This window comes from Lepeophtheirus salmonis, chromosome 10 (genome assembly GCF_016086655.4).
Source record: "Lepeophtheirus salmonis chromosome 10, UVic_Lsal_1.4, whole genome shotgun sequence".
NCBI classification, from domain to species: domain Eukaryota; kingdom Metazoa; phylum Arthropoda; class Copepoda; order Siphonostomatoida; family Caligidae; genus Lepeophtheirus; species Lepeophtheirus salmonis.
In genome coordinates, this window is record NC_052140.2 from 13419812 (window position 1) to 13441271 (window position 21460).

At 31.0% G+C, this 21460-nt stretch overlaps 1 protein-coding gene and 1 long non-coding RNA gene across 4 annotated transcripts; one reads left to right on the forward strand and one right to left on the reverse strand.

The window, feature by feature from the left end:
* Positions 1-922: 922 nt before the first annotated feature.
* LOC121125740 (uncharacterized) lies at positions 923-3791 on the reverse strand. 3 transcript variants are annotated; one of them, XR_005866745.2, is made up of 4 exons: positions 3623-3791; positions 2693-2870; positions 2019-2322; positions 924-1967 (listed from the first exon to the last, which is right to left on the reverse strand). It is a non-coding gene; the product is annotated as an uncharacterized lncRNA (long non-coding RNA). The 3 variants fall into 3 exon arrangements; XR_011782034.1 differs by having other exon boundaries at positions 923-2322; positions 3184-3791; XR_011782033.1 differs by having other exon boundaries at positions 924-2322; positions 3623-3756.
* Positions 3792-3884: 93 nt separating this feature from the next.
* On the forward strand, positions 3885-5400 carry LOC121125497 (uncharacterized). Its single transcript, XM_040720684.2, has 2 exons — positions 3885-4357; positions 4816-5400. The coding sequence occupies exons 1-2, from the start codon at positions 4031-4033 to the stop codon at positions 5110-5112; spliced, it is 624 nt and encodes a 207-aa protein (XP_040576618.1). The 5' UTR covers positions 3885-4030; the 3' UTR covers positions 5113-5400.
* The last annotated feature ends 16060 nt before the right edge of the window (positions 5401-21460 follow it).

The following is a 21460-nucleotide window of genomic DNA, read 5'->3' on the forward strand; positions in this document are numbered from 1 at the left end:
AGGCCTTTAACAATGTGCTGAGTTTCACCATACTCCCATAGCTTAAGGACACCTACCCAGAGGACAGTATGTGCTGACCCAAGATTGTGCACCCTCACACACATCGGCCGAATGCCAGATGTTCTGCGTCAACAATATGGCTGATTTTTGATTTTTTTTCAAATAATTTTTTCGACAGCTGGCAAATAACTAACTTCAGCTCACTTTCTTTAATAGTAAAGAAAATTGTGTGTAGTTTAGGGATATTAAAAAACATGTTTTGGAGGAGAGCAGCTGTTTTCATGACTTTTCATTAGATCAGTTACAATCAACAGTGGCAAGGGAGGAAAGGGAGAAGGACAGAAACAATGAGCTTGGCAAGAATTACTCGGATGTCAATCGTCAATTTTACTCTATGTCCAACAAGGGCTTACAATTATAACTCTGCAACATATCCTCATGGTGACCCTTCGTCTTTTATCAAGACAAACGATTGTTTTCAGGTTTTGAATATAATTGAAAAGGGAAGTCACTACTACTCAGGATTTAAATAATAATGTCAACAGCTGAGGAATAGAAAATTCCCTTTACAGATTACAAATTCAAAAAACCCCAAAAAAACAGTCCAACTAAAAATATACATGTTTTACATCCCTAATCTTAAACATAAATCAATGGGCTGCCAAGATATTGAGCTCTAAACTTGTTCCAGATTTAGCATTTCATACCTCTAATTCAACAACTATGTTTCAATTATGCGTCATTTGTGATGTAATCGTTGACGTACTTGGAAAAAAAGTATATTTAATTGTTCAAATGAATCCCATACATCATGATAGATGTTTGAGTTTTGCACACAAATAATAAAACATAAATGAAAGACTTTTTGTGGTGAATCTTCTTGTTTCATAACTGTACATTATTATTTGGGGAGTCTGATGTAGCTATAGATTTTATTAGAAGTAAGTATTAGTAAAGACTTAGCGTTGCATTTTGATGATGGATATAATAATAACAAAATTATTATTATTTTATAGTATATGTGAGATGTGAAATGGAAACAAGTTATTAGTATACATTTTGATTGCTAGTCAATAAATAAGTAGTAAGTTGTGATGGCCCGGCACAAATTATTCCTTGAAGTTAGCTCTAGCTAACACTACTCCATCATAACTTAATAGGGATTTGATGCAATAGATTGGGTAAGTATAGATCAATTTTTCAAAAAATCAAATGTACCGTGTGGTGCATTGAAATCTGTAGAATTACTAATTTAATATTTAACGAAGGTTGAGCGATTGAAATTTATTCATATTTCAATATATTAAAGTATAAATAATTGAGCTATTTAGCTTACGTACACTTCCAGAAAATGACACGTGAACGTGATCGATAAATTTCCATTGGAGCACCACTACAAGCAGTTGGTTGTATATAGACGACCGTCTGCGCATCAGCAAGTCCAAAACTTTGTAGAGGAAGAAGGTTTCTGTCCAAAAAGGCCAAACTGGACCTGGAAGAGTAAAAGAAAGCAGCCTAGGACAATCCTTGAACAACTCTCGATACTTTCCTGATTCTAATCCGTTCGACTACACCTTTTAGTTGCATGTTGAGGTAAGGTCCTGCAGTGTCCGTCATCCAAACACGGAGGCTCTCAAAGCCACTGTCTGCCAGCCCTGATACGCAATGACAGAAGACTACACCTGTAGCGGGTGCCAGGCTTTCCGCCACCATCTGGAAGCCATCATTGTTGCTAATGTTGGCTGCATCAATGATTAAGATATCTCCGACACACTTCCATTCATAATATTGCTTGTGTTGAAATTTTAATTAATATATCATGTTGAAGTTTAAAATTCAAAGTGTTCAGATTTTAATGAGCCACTCGGTAGAACAGAGTGGAGACACAAAACTTGCAGTATCTTTTAATTAAAATTATATCCCCATTATTTTGAACCTCAAGGTCTCATTACACAACCAGACGAAAGCTAAATACAAAAATGAAAAAGTGTAAAACCACCATCCAAAAAGGCAGAAACCTTTGGCATCTACATCCGGAGATTCCTTCAAAAATTCCTTCATTTAGGGGGTATAACGCCTCCAGCACACCCTCCTGCTGACACTCATGATAATATGACTAACTTCTGGCCTACATTCCCCCCCTGACATCAACCACCTAGACTTTGTAGTTTGAGGTGTCTTGGAGATGAATGCACCTCCCATCCGTATTTGGATTCTCTCCGAGCAGCTATCATGACAGCAGTGTACGCCATGACCACGGCCTTTATCGTCAAGAGCTGTCAATCCGTCATGTACATGCTGTTATTGTTTGTGAAGGAAGACCTATTCAAAATAAAGTTATGAAAATAAAAGTATTTTCTTGATTCCCTAAAAATCACGTTTTGGGTCCCCCTTTTTAAAGGTTCTAATTTCCCGGGATATAGATTTTAAATTATTGAATCGTATTAGTAAATATGAAATTAATATATTTTTTGATTGTGTAATAAAAAACAAAAAGTTTAAAGTGATTTTTTCCAAAAGTTATAAACCCTTTTTTGTCCATTAGGATCGTTGAATATTACTACATTACTAATTCCATGAATTCAAACATTTAATTGAATTAACAAGGTAAATTCGGCAAAGTGAAGAAAAACTTGCACAAATAATTAAGTTATGTCATCCGTACAAAGGTATCATAAAAATAACATCTTACGTGGAAAAAGGATATATCAACTCCCATTTATTTTCTCAAGTTAATTGTCGCGTTTTGTTACTTTGTTTTTTAAGTTTTAGTCTTACATATATTTTCTCCATTTAGATTTTGTTCAAAATTGTACGGAGGTAAGTTTTTTAGAGGCCCTATGGGTGCGGATTTTGCAACCAAACTCCACCTGTAACAATAAAATAATAATAATAATAATTAGTGATAAACGATCTATTATTGCTGAATATATACCATTATTTACATATCATATATCGTACCAACTTGTAAGCATGTGATTCGTCATTTAATATGCATGTAATGATTAATTTAATGAAATATAAATAATGTAATGAAGGTTTTAATAATACATAATTATATGCAGGATTTCTCATAGTCGAGAAATCCGGGGAAAACGTGATTTCAGAAGAGATATTTTATACATGTAAATCTTAAATATTCACTGAAAAAAATATTATTACATTATGTTGACAGTTGATGACCTCTAATTTGATAAACTACTATCAAACACTACTACACTTTTGTAAAAAAATCCTATCAAAACTTTAGCATTGGTCATTTCTATACTTGTAAACTTAAATTTGAGACATGAGGTGAATTTAATATATGCTGAACAATATGAAGAAAAAAAAAAGAATTTTATGATTGTTCAAATGAAATGAATCATAGTATTAATAGCCATAATAATAGTACATTCTGACCTTAGCGAACACAGTATTCTTAGGTCAAGAAATTTGCTTTTTAATTCAATAGTTTTATCCTTATTCAAAATACATATAAGATATTACAATGAAATTTCAGTATCTGGGGTGGATACCGGCTCCAAGGAGAAACAGAGGGTTAAGAAATACTGCTTAGTTTTGTAAAAATTTTTGATAAAAATGAACTTCTTTGTTGGATATTTGTTGATCCGTGATGTACCTTTGATGACCGTCATTTATATTGTTGAAACATCAACCACTCTCTTCCCCCTAAGTGGGAGATGTAACAATATATTATTATGAATATATATATACATATAAGACCTGGAATTAATACACAACTTTACGTCCTAGAACATAATAATAAATTGTCTTATTCTTTCTTGTTTTTCAAGACGCTGCTTGCGCTGACGAACGGAGCGCCGCAAAAAAAGAAAAAAAAGGATTTTCGCGTTTCAAGAAGAAAAAAAAAAATTTAAATCAAAAATATATTTTTTTTCTTTCCTTCTCCTATGAATCAGTTCTAAGTCGATGTGCAAAAGTGTAAGAAGAAGGGAAGCATAGGATAGGATTTTTGAAAGTAGGCACGGATCAATTCACCCTCCCTAAAAAAAAAGTGTATGTGAAAATGAGTAGTGTTGATCACAGAAATTCGTCGGATTTAGAGATTCAAATCAAATATGGTCTCCGTGCAAAGTCAATTCAACGTCGTATTGAAGTAGAGTCAAAAGTTCGTGCACCAAAACCTGAAAAAAGGACTCCAAAACCTCGTTCACGACCCCCTCCCCTCTCTAAATATCGGAGAAAAACAGCCAATGCACGTGAAAGGGATCGGATGCGAGAGATCAATGATGCATTTGAGGCTCTTCAAAAGGCCATACCCGGAATGGAGGTCAAAAAGGAGGAGAAGTGCACCAAGCTAAACACTCTTAAATTAGCCATGAACTACATCAAGGTAAAAAATGCAAAAAAATGACTTCAAACAACGACAATAATAATGTATTTTAGCAAGTTCTTTAACTCCATCACGAGTTTAGTTTTTCGGGGTTTTGAAGGTTTTTTTTTTAAAACTACAAAAGGAAGTTTGTTTGTTTAATTGTATTCTCTTTTTTATATTTTCAAACACAAGTTTAAGTTTTTGGGGTCTTTGGAGGGTTTTTGAGGGTTTGTTGTAAAACGATGTTTGTTTGTATAATTGTCTTCCGTCTTCAAAATTTTCAATTGTTGCTATTGTTTTTGGAAATTTTGAGGATTTTTTATTGAAAAAGGAAGTTTGTTCGTTTAATGGTCTTCCTTCTTCTAAATTATTAATCTCAAGTTTAGTTTTTTTGGGTTTAAAATGATTTTTTTTTGTAAAAGGGATTTTGTTTGTTTGCTGTTTGGCGTCATTGGCAATGATTTGATCCTTTGCAGGCTCTCAGCGACCTCTTGGTTTGTACAACCCCAACATCCTCATCCTCTAACTCCCCCTCGCCGTCCTCTGACTCATCACGGAGTAGTGAAGAGCCCAGCTCGCCCTCGAACAGTGTTTCATCCTTATCTTCCTCACCCTTAAGAGACGTACTCTTTTCGGGCAAAACTTCAGACTATCTAGAGGACTCCTTCTCATTGGATGATCTCCCTTCCCTTCCAGACTCTTTTGAGCTGCTCCTAACAGAGGAAGACTTTTCACTCTCCACAGTCATGGATGAACCTAGTCTCTATCGTTGAGAAGAGATGGACAAAGGATGAGTGAGAGAGTTATGAACATATAAGTTTAAACACAAAAGACTTATATTTTTTTAATCAAGACTGCCTCAAAACACACTTTTTGACGAAAAAAAATATTGTTAAATATATACTATTATTCTCTTGTTCAATACTTTTCAAAAAATATTATTATATACTTGCATAAACATAAGACTCAGTCAGGCCTTGAAATCCCTTACTTCGCCCTCCTATTTGCCATTAAATGTTCTGTGCCATGCTTTTTTTTACATATCAAATCATATAGAAAAATTTACTTTTTATAGATTACAACTTAAATTATATACAAATCATTTCTACATAATATATATTAAACATTCTTATCTATAATAATTATATAATTCTTACAAGGAGCCAATGGATGTTGTTTTGGGCCCTATTACAGTTTTTTATTAGTGTTTGACATATTTTTTGTATGCGTGTCTTAAAATGAATTGTAATTTCGCTTTGTTATGTTGGATTTATCAAATCACCTTTGAGAGATGATTATAAATTATAAAATTATTTTTTACTTAATTTTTATAAGGAAAAATATATCTATTCAAAAATCCCATAAATCAAAAAATAATTGATTCCATTAAATGTCACAAAAATTCAATACAAAGCTGTCAATGTTGGTTGGTTGAATTTGAATTATTTCTTGTGAAGGATTTGTGAACTATCTAGAACAATTATTCGGTAATGCCAATTGTATAGTTGGAAAAATTGACTGATAATACATGTCAACTGGTTTCAGACATTTTAGCCTATTTCTTTTAGGAGGTGAGAGGGTTGCAGAATACAATTTTTGTACCACTAACCAAAAAAATATACTTATTTTAATTTTTCACTTCTTTTCCTTAATTCTTTATTTGTGAAATATAATTTGTTAATAATAAACAACTGAGTTAAGGCAGTGTCTTTCGAGAGAAAAGGTAGCAAAAAAAATAGGTTTTTTCTATACAAAAGTCATCACTTCATTAAAATAACAAATTTCTGATTAAAAAAACACTTTTATGGAACTTGATCTATCTTAATCAATTTGAAGTTAAAGGCCTCTTTTGACAACCTGCAATTGGTTCATATTACTCCCATACTTATTGTAATATGGACCATCAAAAACCAGTATAAATGTCATTAAATTGGTGTAATTTTTTTATTTAGCAACTAATTATATAGTAGTAAATAATCTGTACTATTTGATTTATAAAACGACTGAGAGAGTACATATCTTGTAGGCAACAAGTGTTCTTTGGCTTCATATAGGCTACAACTTCTTCTTTGCAAAGTTTCACAAATCTATTTCAAAGTTAAAAGTTGTACCAGTTCTTGACGCGACTCCTACGAATTAAGGATTTGGAAACCTTATGAAAGCGAGATAAAATTTAACTTGCAAAAAGCAAGCTATTACCAATGACATGCCGTAATAGGCAAACACACAATTCCCCATATGTATAAAATAAGGTTATTACAGAAAAATTGGTCTCTACCAAGCTACTTAACAGACAAAAGACTAAATGTTTCGATGTAAGCACATAAAAAAAGCTTCTTTCAGGTCTTTAGGTATGAACTAGTGAATAAATTTGAATTGAAAAAGCAATCACCAAAGAGATGTCCCATCTAGCCTCAATTGCTGAGTGCGTCTAAGATTGTGAAAGGGGAGACACTTTTTGATATTTGTTGAAACTGTCTTGCCAAGTAGTGGTGGGTACGAAATATTAAATTGAAAATTATGGCAAGCCCGATTATACGATGGTCTAATCCTTTATTTCTATTAACTTTGAGACCTATCCCTAAAAACAGTTTTGTCACTTTTAGTTTGTTTCGTTTGCCAACGTATTCATATTCTTGGGATACAATATTTGGGAAAAAATCTAAACTTATTTATTTCACTAGCTTATGAATGAAAAGTCATTTATTAGGCTCTACACTGGTCAATAATTTAGATCTATAATAATTTATGAACATGTTGCCAATTCATCTTGTTTGAAAACTTGTTGGCTTTTGTTTTACTTGATTGAAAAGGCTTACTTGAGAGAGACAAAATTATGTGAATAAAAAGGATTTAAGTTATAAGGTATATATTAATCAATTCAATCCTGGTTTAGTAATGATAGCAAGATGACAGTTTAAAAAATAATATATAGTTTTTATGAAAGACACACTTTGCAAGTTTTGATAATGAATAAATCTTATTTTGGACTTTTTGCTTAATCTAAAGATCAGGGAAACAAGCTTTGCTCATACTAAATGCATTCATTAATCTAAGTGTAAGTTCTCTGTGTATTACTCTGGCTTCAATTTGTTTTCCATTCCTTTTTTTTGTTTGGGCGGCTTATCATTTTCAGAAAAAACACATAAAAGTAACAGTAACCTAATTACCTTCTAAAAAAACAACCAATCAAACATTCAAAACAATCAACATACTCATATTTAAAACAAAATTAGTGTTTAAATGCCGAAATAAATTATTTACTTTTCCAAAATCAGTTTATCATTGAAAATAGACGAGTAATCCTCAATAAAACTTTCATCAATAGCTTTTGGTTTCTTATCAATCGGTAAAGGTCTATAAATAGTAAAACTAAACTGCAGTATAATAATATTGGCTCTCATTAAGTCAACAAAAAGTAGCTATCCCCCTTATCAACAATTCCCAAATACATATATTATAAGACTCATTCTTACATTTTGTGAATAAGGATATTCAGGAACAAATGAATATAATTTTTTTCCTTCTCCTTCCTTGCCTACAAATATTTGTACCATTCTTTTCCATCCATTTATTTGTAAGCAGCGAATTTTTAATTAGCTTATAATTTACCCAACATGTGTAATGGGAAATTAGAGGGCTTTGACAAAATACCCTTGGCACATTTGTATTCTATAATTATAAAATTTTTGGATAAGCCTCAAACCAGTCGAGGTAGGTGGAGTTATGTCGTTTGTGATCCTTTCTTTCCTAATACTTTTTAGTGAATGATAAAATGTATTCATTCGCCTTTCACGCCAAACCAACAACGCATTTTTTCGATCCCTTCCTTTACTTCTGATTGCATCAAATAAAATAATACTAAGAACTTTCTCTGATGCAGATATAGGATATTTTGCTAAATATTTTGGTTTTCCAATTTCTATCCTATATATTAGCCCTTGTCTAATCCTAAATCCTACAGAGTTATTTTGGTTCTTTCCCCTCTTGTTTCCTTTAGTAGGAGAAAAGGTTGCAATTTTACAATAAAAGTAACAACTTGATGTAAAGAAAGTATTCCTTCTATCATACAACTAGGATCAAAAATTAAATATATACCTTTTTATTGTTATTTTAGGTAGTACCATTGAATGTCTCATGTAGTTAGTTAGTAGTAGTAGAGTAATCGGTCAGTTTACATCATGGGAATTTCTGCAAGATCTCCAACCTTGAAGGAAAAAAACAACCATATTAATATAGGTATATATTTTTTAATGTAAAATTTTTGCAAATCCACAAATGAGGTATATTTTTATATTATTACTATTGATTATTATATTCGTATTTTATATAGAATTTATAACCAATATCTTTGTACATAACTTCAAGGTCGATTCAATTAGGTATTTCGTTATAATTATATATAACATAATTTTTTAGGTCATTCTATGATATCAGTAGCAAGAGAGAAAATAATGCATAATAGATTTGTAAAAATAATGAAAAATTGTAATGTTAATTCAAATACTTTAATCTCAATATGTTTAAGGTTTTACGAGCAGGCTAATAATACTCCTTATAAAATTTATAATATTTGTTTTTTTAAAATGAATGTTCAAAAAAAAAAAAAAAAAAAATCAAGATGTAAGGATTAATAAATTAACAAAGTTATGTATATAAAAATTGTTTTCATCTGTGTTTTAATTTTTGCTTGCTTTGACAAAATAAAATAAAAATCTGAAATATTGTGTCAAAAATATCAAATTGTATGTCAACTTTTTCAAATATTGTGGAATTTTTTATTACATAAAAAAGTCCTTTAAAATATATTTTAAAAATATAATGTCACCTATATATTAAAAAAATCTGAGCTACAAAGTAACTAAACGCGGCTGTTTGCGAAAAAAGATTTCCCTGAGTACGGAAAATGTATTATTGCTTTAGATTTTGGTCCATCCAAAGATGAACAAACATCGATAGACAATTTAACAACTGAAATCCCAATATATGTGAGGGTCCATTTCCAGGACAATGGGTCATGTACGGTGATGAATAAAACAGGATTTGCTGGTATGTAGAAATAAAATAAACAGAAAATGACCCTGGCAATCATGACAATTTGAATAATATCTGGAAGGAGAGCAGCTTAGCTGTCAAGCTTCTAGAATTTATTCAAGAAAATAAATTAACACAAATCCCACATCGTTTATAGCAAGAACGTACATTCTGTAATTATTAAGATATCGATCTTCAATTCTTCTCCTAGTTCAACAGGGAGCTACAATCATAACTCACGAGCAACACTTCATTGTCTTTCAGGAAAACAAACACATGTAATTGATTTATACTTAGATGTTAGCTTTTGAAAATTAAAAATCTGTTCAAATTTCCAATTAGAAAAGAAACTGCTCCCGCATTTTAGCACCTTAGGAAGGATGAGTACACAAAAATCTTCAAATTTTCATGCTTCCTGAGTTTCCTCAGGATATGAAGAAGATTCGTATACAAAGTTTTTTTTTATTCCAGAGAAAACTTCATTTTCCCCCTAAGGCAAAAGTTTGATGTCAAATTTTTAATATTATTTTAAAGATGCAGTGGTTTTTTGTAGTCATATGTTTAAATAATAAGTAAATAAAAAAATGAAAATTTCCTGTGAAAATGTGCAATATCAATCTAATTTTTCTAATCAAAAATATACTTTATAATAAATGTCAAAAAATCAAATTAAATTGTCCATTTTTTTTTGTTTTGAAAAAAAAACGTTACTATATATTTTTTCCAAAAAATGTCACATTTTGTATTCATACAAAAAAAAGTCATTTAAAATTTCCACTAAAAAAAATAATATTTTGAAGCTCAATATTCTTTCTCAAGTTGTATATTGCAGGGACCATACAACTGTGGGTGGCAAAAGCATATAGGCTAAAGAAGAAATAGCAGATATAATCTTATATTTTATATTTTAAGTTATTGATTCTATTGGATAAGAAATACAACTGAAAAAAAGAAAAATACTGAGACTCTCAATGATATCAGACAGGATCGACGATTCGGTTTTTATTAAATCAGAGTTTGCAACTGGAAGTCAGACCTTAAATAGTTATATCTATACATAGAGTTGATATAATTGTAAGGGAAAACAGAGCCCGAGAAGAAGGCAGGAGCGAGATATATGGTACCACTGAATTAAGACCCTTGTACATATCAGCTTCCTTTAATATTTTTTAATGTACCTTTAATTGGTTAGATGGAGTTGCACTGATTAAGTATAAGTAAACATTATAGTATTACAATTACTCCATCTAACCTTGGAATATTTCACTGAGCGCATGGGCGCAAATGCACATCGAATTCAAGAGAATAGCTTCTCCCGAGCGCATTGTCCATGAGCTACGGCGATTCCATTTGATATCTTTATACTTTTTTTAATCAATTTACACGAAAAATAGGCAATCATTATTGTTTAAGAGGGAGATGTTAATACACCCACGACCTATTAAATAATGAACAAAAAAGAAGAAAGAGCACACGCAACAACCGTTTTTCCTTTTTTAATCGCAATACCTAGTTTTTTCTTAAAAATAGATCCCCTCTTTTATTATGAGTAATTTTGCACAAAATTTATCGTTAAAAATTCTTTTATTTCTATCAATGGAGTATCTTTCATTTCTTCCAAGTCTCAACTAATTTTATGACTATAAATATGAGTCCTTTTCAAATGGACTCCTTCATTTTTATAAACATTTCATTTATTTATTTCCTGCCTATTCTTCATTTTTTTAAAGGTTCCTTTCATTGGTGCAATGGAGTTGCACAGTTTCATTAGAGATGTGGGGTTGTAAGAGTTTGAATTGAAGGCAGGAGCCTAGACATATATTATTTATTAAACAACACCTATGTCCATATCAACTGCGGGGAAAAAATTAATACAATAAAGAAGATAACCTTATTCATTCCAAATAGTGTTAGTGCAGGAAATATTTCCATTTTATACTGAAATGCATATATATTTATTTTATTATACATTTTTAAAACAATTTACACCGACGATAGGCAAGAATGATTACTCCAGAAGGAGAAGTTAACACCAGGGCGACCTCTTAATAGTGAGTAAAACGAAGAAAGAGCAACTGCAACGCCCTGTTTTTCCTCTCCTAATGCCTAAACTTGGGATTTACATCACAAAAAGGACAACTTTAGTTGTAGAAGATAAGGAACGATATATGGCTGTACTCATTATTTTTGTAGGCAAATAAATTTGGATTAAAATGGACAATGTGGTCATTGTTTCGTCACTTATTAGATAGCTTGGTCTACAAAAATTCATAGTCACGGTCTTGTTTACTCAAAAGGCAATTATTCGCCAGAAAGTACAAATAAGGAACAACTATGAACGTTTAATCATTTAGCACGTTACACCAATAAATTTCCCTTAATATTTAAACCATTATTTGCAACATATTATCAAATATTATTTGATTTTTTGGGGGAATATGACCCTTATAAAAAAAGTATTCTACAGATATGAATGTTAGTTATAAAAAATCCTCAAGGATTTTTCTTCTTTTTTTATTTTACTAATGATAATTGCAACGTATCAGACATGCAATTACGCAGAAGATAAAATATATTTTTTTTATTAATCACCGACTTTTTTTTGCATAAATAAAAATTTATTTGGGTTGTTCACAACTTAAGCATTTTTATTTAAATAATATGGTGCGTAGAATAACAAGCAATTAAAAAAATATATGATACCCTTCGCTCAAGTTTTATAAGAAAAACGGAAACTATGCGTCTGATTCCCGGTTATGCCTTACAATGTAAAATATATTTCTCCTTTTTTTTGTCCCCTTCGTCTTACTTCTTCTGCGTGTAATTCATGGTAGAGATATTGAATTACAAGTTTTTCATTTGTGCAACTGCAAATTTTATTGCAAAAATAATAGTTATAATAAAAACCTCTCAGGTTGACTACTCGTACTAGTTAGTCCACTTTATATTATTCTGTGTAAGGGGGCTCTAGCCCTCCACAAATTAACCTATTTTTGATTTTTACAAGAAAATTTAATATTTCAAAAATTTAAGACAGGAATTTTTTTTTATAGCTGTGAATTTTTCATTTTATTTCCCAATAAATGTAATTTTTTGTGAACAGATGTGAATTTTTTTTAAATTTAATACATTATATTTGATGTTAGTAATTTTTTTCTGAAAAATTAATTCTGTGTAAATATGTGAAGATTTTTTAATATTTAAAATTTTTTGCAACAAAAAAATTAATTTTTATAAAAAATTTAATTTTGAAATTCATTATAAAAAATTTAATTTTGAAATTCATTATAAAAATTTAATTATTTGCGAATATATAACTATTATAAAAAAAAATAAACTATGAAATTTAAGTTATGAAATTTTTTTCTAAAAAAATCAATTTTTCAAATTTTTTTCGAATATATCTAATTTTTTATATGTTTTTTTCAGAAAAAAAAACCAATTACCAAGGCCCTACCCTCTTCAAAAAATATATAATCCCGCAGCCGCCTCTATGTAGTCAGCTTTAATGATGAGGGGAAAAAACTATTCTAAAAATAAGATACAAAAAATTTCATCCTAAAGAAAGGTGATTGATAAATATAACTAAAAGTTTGACTCGAAAAAAGGAAAATATTTAAAAACAAAAAATGAAATTAATCTATGACCTAGGTACCATTCAAGCTAAAATATAATTAAGTCAATACAACTTGAAGGACTGGCTAAAACATATTCTTTTCTTGTATAAAAGAGCATTTAAATAATTCTTATCAATTAGAGGTGTTTCGTCATAAGTGTGCATTGTTTTTAATGACCTAGTAGAACTACTGCAAGTACCGGTTGAACCTCAGTATTTTATATAATTACTAGTTAGAGTCGATGGAAGAATTTTTCTGAATCTCGAAGGAAATGTGATACTTCAACAAGATGGTGCAACGACACATACAGCAAAGATTAAACATTCCTTAAAGAGATAAACATTATGTTCTAGCTGAAAACAATGTGACCTCCATACAAGGCAGATGCCAACTCGCTCGACCTTTATTTCTAGCCGGATTTCAAGACTAGAGCTCTCAAGGCTTCTGTTGATGAGAATTGGAACTCCATGGGTTCCAATGAGATAAATTACCACCTTTCGGTGCATCCAATTAATTATCAATGTGGATGGAGTCTACATTGAAGAATAGAAATGGCAACACATGTGCCAAATTCTGTACAAAGTTAAGTTAAGTTTCGAAAATGTAACTTGTTAAAGTTCAAGATTCAATATTTTCAATTACCCACCCTGTATGATCCGTATAAATCTTTATTCTAGAACTCTGATGACGTTCATAAGATAAACTGAATAGTTATATTTATTTAATTCTTAAAAAATATTAAAAGAGGCCTTCATTTTCGTTCTTTGATCAAGTATTTTGTGTTGGATATGCCCTAATGATGTCATTATTTCGGATATATGCAACTAGATACAATGTACGTATTTAATACATATTTTTTTTATTCTCTATGTTCCTAATTATAACAATAATTCCTGCCCACACATCTTATTAATAGATGTGTAGATATGTATATGACGTCATAGTTCCTTCAATTATTGGTATGTACATACATACAGTGCTTTAAGAATGTGTATATTTTTGTTTTTGTTTTTTGAATTGAATGTGAAATGATTAATAAATAGTGAACTATTTTTGTGATTCCCGAGAAATTATTTCCGATTTTGTTAATCCGCGAATAGGGAGGACGGGGAATAGTTGTGACACGTATTGTTTTAGACTCAATTACTTGGATATAATTTGAGTTTGAGGCCCCAAATTTGAACACAATTGAGGGTGAGGACTCAAAAATTAGAATCCATTTGGGGGACGTCTAGCCTCAGTTATAAAAGGTTGACAATTTTTTTTACTTGGCGACATTCAAAAGACCTGTCAAAAAGCTTAAATTTGAGGTTTGTTTTGTGTTTTTGAGATCAAAAAGTTTACGAGCAAGGAACAAAACGATTGAGGGTGTATGCCTCTGTCTGTGCAAAAGTTGACCTCCGACAATTCGATCTTCACAGTGGACGCTGTTCTAAATAGGAAAAAGGATCGGTTCTTGTCAAAATCAAGAGAGCATGTCGAGAGAACCTGCTTGGTGCGTCTTGGGGGGCAAGACGAACACGAATTCTCAACCCAATGTCGATCCCCGGATGGCTGTAATCACGAAGGAGTGGAACAACTTGTCTTTAGACTTCACAAAGGCCAGTTGTGCTTCTGTTCGTCCTCGTATTGAAGCCATCATTCAGGCTGGAGGGGGACATATTGGATAAAAAATGTAGAATATTACTGAATTAATCACTTTTGCTTCAAAAGTTTTCTAATTTTTGAGTCCTCACACTGTATATCAATATATGTGGCACGTCAACAAAAAAACATGTTAGAAATGTGTATTTTTTTTTCAAAATTTCAGGACATATCCGGATCGCGAAAATTAATTCATAACAATGTAGCAACGTCATACTAATAAAATCATAGTCAGTTATACATTAAATTCTAAGGAGCTGATTTTAAAAAGGGTTTATATATCTTCATTCAAGACGGAAGTAACAATAAATATTGTTTATAAAGAAGTTATTTTGTATATTTTTTCCGATTTAGGTATGTTTAAAATATGTATCTGACTGTTCTGTAAAGTATTTATAATTTTTAAAAACATACTTAAATTTAAACTTCGACATAATAATTCATTGACTTATAAAAAGTGCAATATTTCCAATTGACTACACAATGAGTATGAATAATGAAGGTGTTGACAAACTTTTTGTCAAAGTCAGAGGAGTATAAAATATGTCCTAGAAAGCGGGAGCGGTATTTTTTAGTTGGCATTCAATATAAAGTTTTTTTTAAATTTCCCAAAGTTGTTATCATAATAATTTCATTCATGAGAAGGGAACATATAAGAATCAAGTCATAACTAGTGCATTTGCTAACAAAAGACGGAGAGTAACAATGAGGGTTTGCTCGTGAGTGTAAGTCTACCCAGAGTAGAATTAAGATTGGTATCAGATTATTTCAAGCCTATATATTTCCTTGCAACCTAGTGGTCCATTAAAATTTGAACACTTTGAACTTTAAATTTCAACAAGATATAATATATTAATTAAGAAATTAAGTTCAACAAGATATAATATATTAATTAAGAAATTAATTTCAACAAAATTCATACTTTAAATAAATGTGTAACTGAGCTCTCTTAGTCATTAATGTACACACTCTAGGTGGAATGATACCTCCTAGGAGGCGAGGAAAGTCCTGGGCCTCGCTGCAGGTGAAACCCTCTGTCATTGCATCTCAGTGCAGCCTGACAGTGGCTTTAAGGGCCTCAGTGTTTGGATTACAGAAACTGCAGGCCTACCCAAAAGGTAAAATCTAAGGTGTTGGCATCAGGACTGTAGGGGGTCCAAAAGTGTAATGAAAGAGTTCAAAAGACTCATTCAAAACTCCTTCAAAAGAGTCTTATAAAAGGAGTAGATGGGTTTATTTCATTGTTGGTTTCAAAAGTGGCCTCTCCAATCTCACAAGGCTCTTTTCAATCACATTTATGATACCTCTCTGGACAGTCAGGTGGGAAATCCCAAGATCTCTTGTATGGAACCTCATGGACTTGAGAGGATTGGGCTGGACTGTTTTCTTTAACTCTTTTAGATCCTGTTTGGTCTTTTTGACAGAGCCCTTATTACACTCCAAATTTTTGGACATGCTTACAGCATAGAAGGCGATCTTGGAGACGCCCAACTACAAGTGTCATTTTCTCGACTTGTAAGTAATGTAGAGAGCTCAGTGTTGTTGGTTTTTTTTTTGTAATTTATTGTTCACGCTTTAATTTATCCAAATATTAATTAATTTCAATCATTCCACCTTTAATAACTGATGAATTAGTAAGTGTTCATATTTCAATGGACCACCAGGTATATACATTGTGGGATTTGTATTAATTTCTTTTCTATCACGACAGCTTGCAGCTGATCTAATACAACGTAAGTACAGCTAAGATGCTCCCCTCCCAAACATTCTTCAAAATGTCAAGACTGCTTAATTCATTTTCAGTTCCTAATAACTTAGACACATTTTGTGTATTACTGGTTATAGCTATATATATAGTGATATATACATTTTCCAAGGAATTAAATTTGTTTTGATATTTATTCATTTTCTTTTCAGAGATTCAAGCTCACTATATGCACTTATTTACTCATGAATAATTTGGAGTGCACAAACCATTCATTTGTACAAAAAATAGTTATAATATAGAGTTCAAATTCGACGAATTTGTGTGAAGCCTGTTATATATTTCGCTTCAGTTGGCTTATAATTGTATGCAGTTGTACTTTCCAATGTTTATATGTATGGATAATGTAAAAATTCATAAACAAAGTTTATATACTTATAAACACAGTTGAACTCCGAAACTCCATTTCCTCGGGATTTGACATATCCAGAGTTCGAGGCAAAGTGACGATACAACTTTGTGACTGACCTCAAACAAATTTTCGTTATCTCACCTAACTCAAGGTCACTTTTGCAGCTAAAGTACTTCTGAAGGTTTGGTTTAATGGATTTTATACTTTAGTAAGATTATACTTATAAATAAGTTTTTTCTATATTTTCGTTGTGTTTTGGGGATTTTTATAACTTGTTTCTTATTATGAGTATTATTTAATATGAACATATTCCTCTGATATATTTATACTTGATGGCTGAGAGCTGTTTAGTACGTTAACATTTATTTTTTATCGGAAAAATTGATTCGGAACTCAAATTCATCACTTCTGTACTCTGTAACTAAACAATGAATTACCTTAAACAATATATTAGAAAGAACAGTGAAACATGTTATCAACGATACAAAATTAGGCTTAAAACCCAAAAATAAAAATATTTTATACATTTATCAGGAGACATGATTGAAGAATAAAAACAAAATATGATATAATAATCATAAATGATTCAAGGTGAATGTCAAATTCTATCGATAGTCTATAAACTAGTTTTATTTTCTTCGGACTTGGGTGTTGAATTTTGGAATTTTTAGTGGATAATCTAGGGAAATTATGAAGTTCTGAGTGTCAAACGTGGTCAGGTTTAGTGTTGTGTCGATCCTTATTTATTCGGTCCAGCTCAGTCCAGGCTCAGAACCGATACTATCGGTCCTTAGGATAGTCAGTTCTTGGAAGCGTTCCTTAGTCAATCCTAGCAGGTCCTTCAATTTTTTCATAAAAATATTGATGGTTTATTTAGCCAGATAAGAAATATTAGAACTGTATTGAGAGCATTGCACATATCTATCATAAAATATTCATTATAATACAAATAAATATATAATATTATTTTTACTTAGTAATATAATTTACAAGGGTTGTTTGAAAAGTTTCTGACCTTACAAAGATACATAAAAGACATTTCTTCTGAATTTTTATTTTTCAACATAGTATCCCTGTAACTCAACACGCTTCTCCCAACAATACTCCAATGCAAATAGTAGTTGGCGTTTTTCTCTATTGAATATGTAATTGTTCACGGGACACTTTCATTTTTTGGGTCAGTTACTCCGAGTTGGATTGACTTAGACGGATAAAATTTTATTACAAAAAGTCTTTATATATCGGCTATTAATTGAACCTATTTAAAGGACACTTTTTCTAAAATAAACATTTAATGACAACTCGATACTCGGTTTTTTCCATTAAAAAAACAAACAAAAAACAATTACATCAACTTACTATAATGAATGTATGAAAATTACAACTGCAGGTCCAAAATGGATGAAACTTTGTTGAGTAACTGTTAACAGATGATAGATAGATGTGACTAGCTTTCATTTAGGAGTGTTTCCATGTTCACGTTGAGGTCGGAAATTTTTCAGACCCCCCTCGTATTCTATTAATAAACGGAATAATGAAAAACAGGAAAAACACCGTCACGAGGGATTGATTTACCTCTTTTAAGGACCAACAAGTGGGACCTGACTGGACCGGGGTCCTTTGTCTTCAATAAGGACTAATATGGATAATCGTGTTTGATTTTAGGTCTTTGTCAGCATACCAGTCGGTCATTTTTTCGACAACTTTACCAACTATTCCCCGTGTCCCCTACTTTGAAAAAATAAACCATTAATTCTTCAAATTAAAATAAATGACTTAAAAACTAAATTATGATTAATAAAACATTTTTATTGACATATAAGAATAAAAATATATTTTCCCAATACCCATGAGTTTGAGTCAAATATGGACCTTCCTACTTAATTCATTTTAATTAGTTTCGAAGAATAAGAGTATTAATGTCTAATAAAAGATTACTCCATATCTACAGTTAGGAAGGCAGTTATAATCAGCTGCCTATCCAATGATGATACTTCAATTTGCATTTGAATTGAATTATAACAAGAAATGATATTAAATTAATAGAATCTGGAGTTTGTCTCGTATTTTTTTATTTAAGGTATTTTATCAAAATTATTTGAGAATTTTACTGCTATTATGATTTTTTTATTAGTATTTATGCGAGAGTCGACTACCTATAAGGCAAACAGAGTCATTTACCTCATTTTAGATTACCATTTACATATGTTAATATATGTTAAATTGAATTAGGATGTGAGCAAAAACTTGCTAATCGATATTTAATTATTATTGATGTGGGTGGTCAAGGAGTATGGTTAAGTGATGTCTTTAATTACAAGGTATATTGTTATATATGCTAATGAGGTAATTATACTTTGCTTAGATTCCTGCAATTTTTTTTCTCTCATATTTAATAAAGTTAAATAGTATCTTTTTGTACTTCATAGTGATACTTTTCCTTTATGAGCTATTACATTTGTAAGATACAAACTACATTTATAGAGTTTCTCATTCACCGGGAAATTTTGTTGTTGTGTGACCTATGACTAAAGGTGATATATTTGTTAGAAAAAAAAGTACGAGGAGAAGGTGGGAGCAAGATGTATGGTAATACAATATTAAGATACTTGTTAATATCAGCTACCTGTTATATGATTATACATAGGTGGAGAAAAAAAATACTGCTTTAAAAAGAAAAACCTTCTACAGATAAAATAGCATTAGTACAGGGATAATTTTATAATTATATAAAAATTGATATATATTTTTCAAAAAATTTCCACCAAAGATTGAAGATAATTTTTCTTTTAGACGGAGATACTAACACCACGACGACTTATTCATTATTGAAGGGAAAAAAAAGAGCACACGCATAAATAGTTTTTCCTTCCCTAATTTTGAAGGTAGTTTTTTTTATTACAAACTACTTAACTCTACCTATAACCTACAATCATCATTTTTTTATCTTAGACACCCCAAACTGCAAAGTCCAAAGGGATGAGTTCAGTGCTGGAGAAGGGATATATGGATGCAGGCCAGAAGTTGGCCATATTGTTTCTGTATAAGTTTTGGTTCTTCTTTGCTGAGTAAGGGAATAATGGACTTCTTGATGTGTTAAGCACACACATTCCGATCTTGTTGTTGCTCCGAGATTTTTACAATAAGAAACTTAGGATAAAAAAACTCAGACATAAATGCTATTGTATGTATTGGAGCACACTTTGTATATGTAACTCACATAAGCAAGTTAAACTTTAATTGTACATGGACCAAAAATGAACTGTTCAATATCCAATATTATTTAAAAAACATGATTTAAACTTAATTATATTGTTGTGTGGCCTAAGATCTACATATGATGAACTAATAAAGTAGGTAAGTTAAACTTTAATTGTACATGTACCAAAAGAAAAAAAACTGGTTAGTCAAAATTGATATTGATATACTTTCATTTGAAATACATATTTCAACTCATTTCATTAACTAAAGTTTGTCATTTCTGGAGAAACTGTCCTGTACCAAGATTCCAAGATGAGTTAGTATATAATACTGTGAAATTTATATAACTTATTTTACAGGATGAGGACTCTGAATTTAGGGAACGTGCTCTTCAAGCATGGCAATACCTTAGTTCCTGGTAGTAGACGTCTGTTTTGAGTTTTTCGCGGCCCTTGAAGAAGTAGGGACGTATTTTGCTGCCGTCAGACGCCACGACACCGAGGTTCATGACCTGAGCTGTATTTTTAGTCCTCTTTTTTCAGACAAGAAGCATCATTTCTCCTGTTCAGAACAGCCTCCATTCTGAAGATCTTCTTATCGGAGATACACTTGTGTGCAGAAGAGATTGGAGCTGTTGCCTATCAACTGTCAAACCCTATGCTGTTTTGCTTGTTGCTTGGAAATTTTTAGATGCAAAAAAACAAAACAAAAAAAACCCATTAAATTGGAGCTTTTTGTCAGTTCTTTCGAATGATGCCAACTATAAAATTGTCATAATTTTAGAACTGAGGCTAGACAGCCTCGAATATGATTCTAATTTTTGAGTCCTCACCAGGTATATTTGTTGTCTAGTCGTGAAATATGCCAAATTAATCTTTATTGCTTACAATATTATAAGGTGAAGTTATAAATCCTATCAGATAAGTAACGTCGGTATCCTTGCATAACCCAAACTTCGTTTTTTTTATACCTGGTGATTTCATTATTTTGTTTCTTTTTTAAAGAAAAATCATGAAATAGGTTAGAGGGCTCACTATATTTTATAAAAATTGCTAAATTTGTTTAACAGCAGATCGTATTTTATAACTTTGAATAATGATAAGTTGTTTATAAAACTAGCTTTTGGCATGTTTGCAAAATAACTATAAATGTAAGTTTTCCTTGTAAAAATCCGGTTTCAATTACTTGATTTAAACAAATCACACCAATTTAGAATCCTTGTTTGAAAGGAGATCTAAAAAAACTAATTTTAACTCTCAATCATGACTATATGCGTAATTATTTGCATTCAAATAATTTGCAAATTTCAAATTATGAAAATAATTTAAAAAAATGTTCTTTTGTACAATAGAAAATGAAGCCAATAACTGATTTTCATAAATCGCACCAATAAAAATAGAAGCGAAATTTGAATTATTTAAATTTTATAAAATATTTAGTCAAATACTTTTTTGGTTGTATTTATTTTCGACGACAGAAGCACTTGTCTCACCACTTTAGCAACTGGC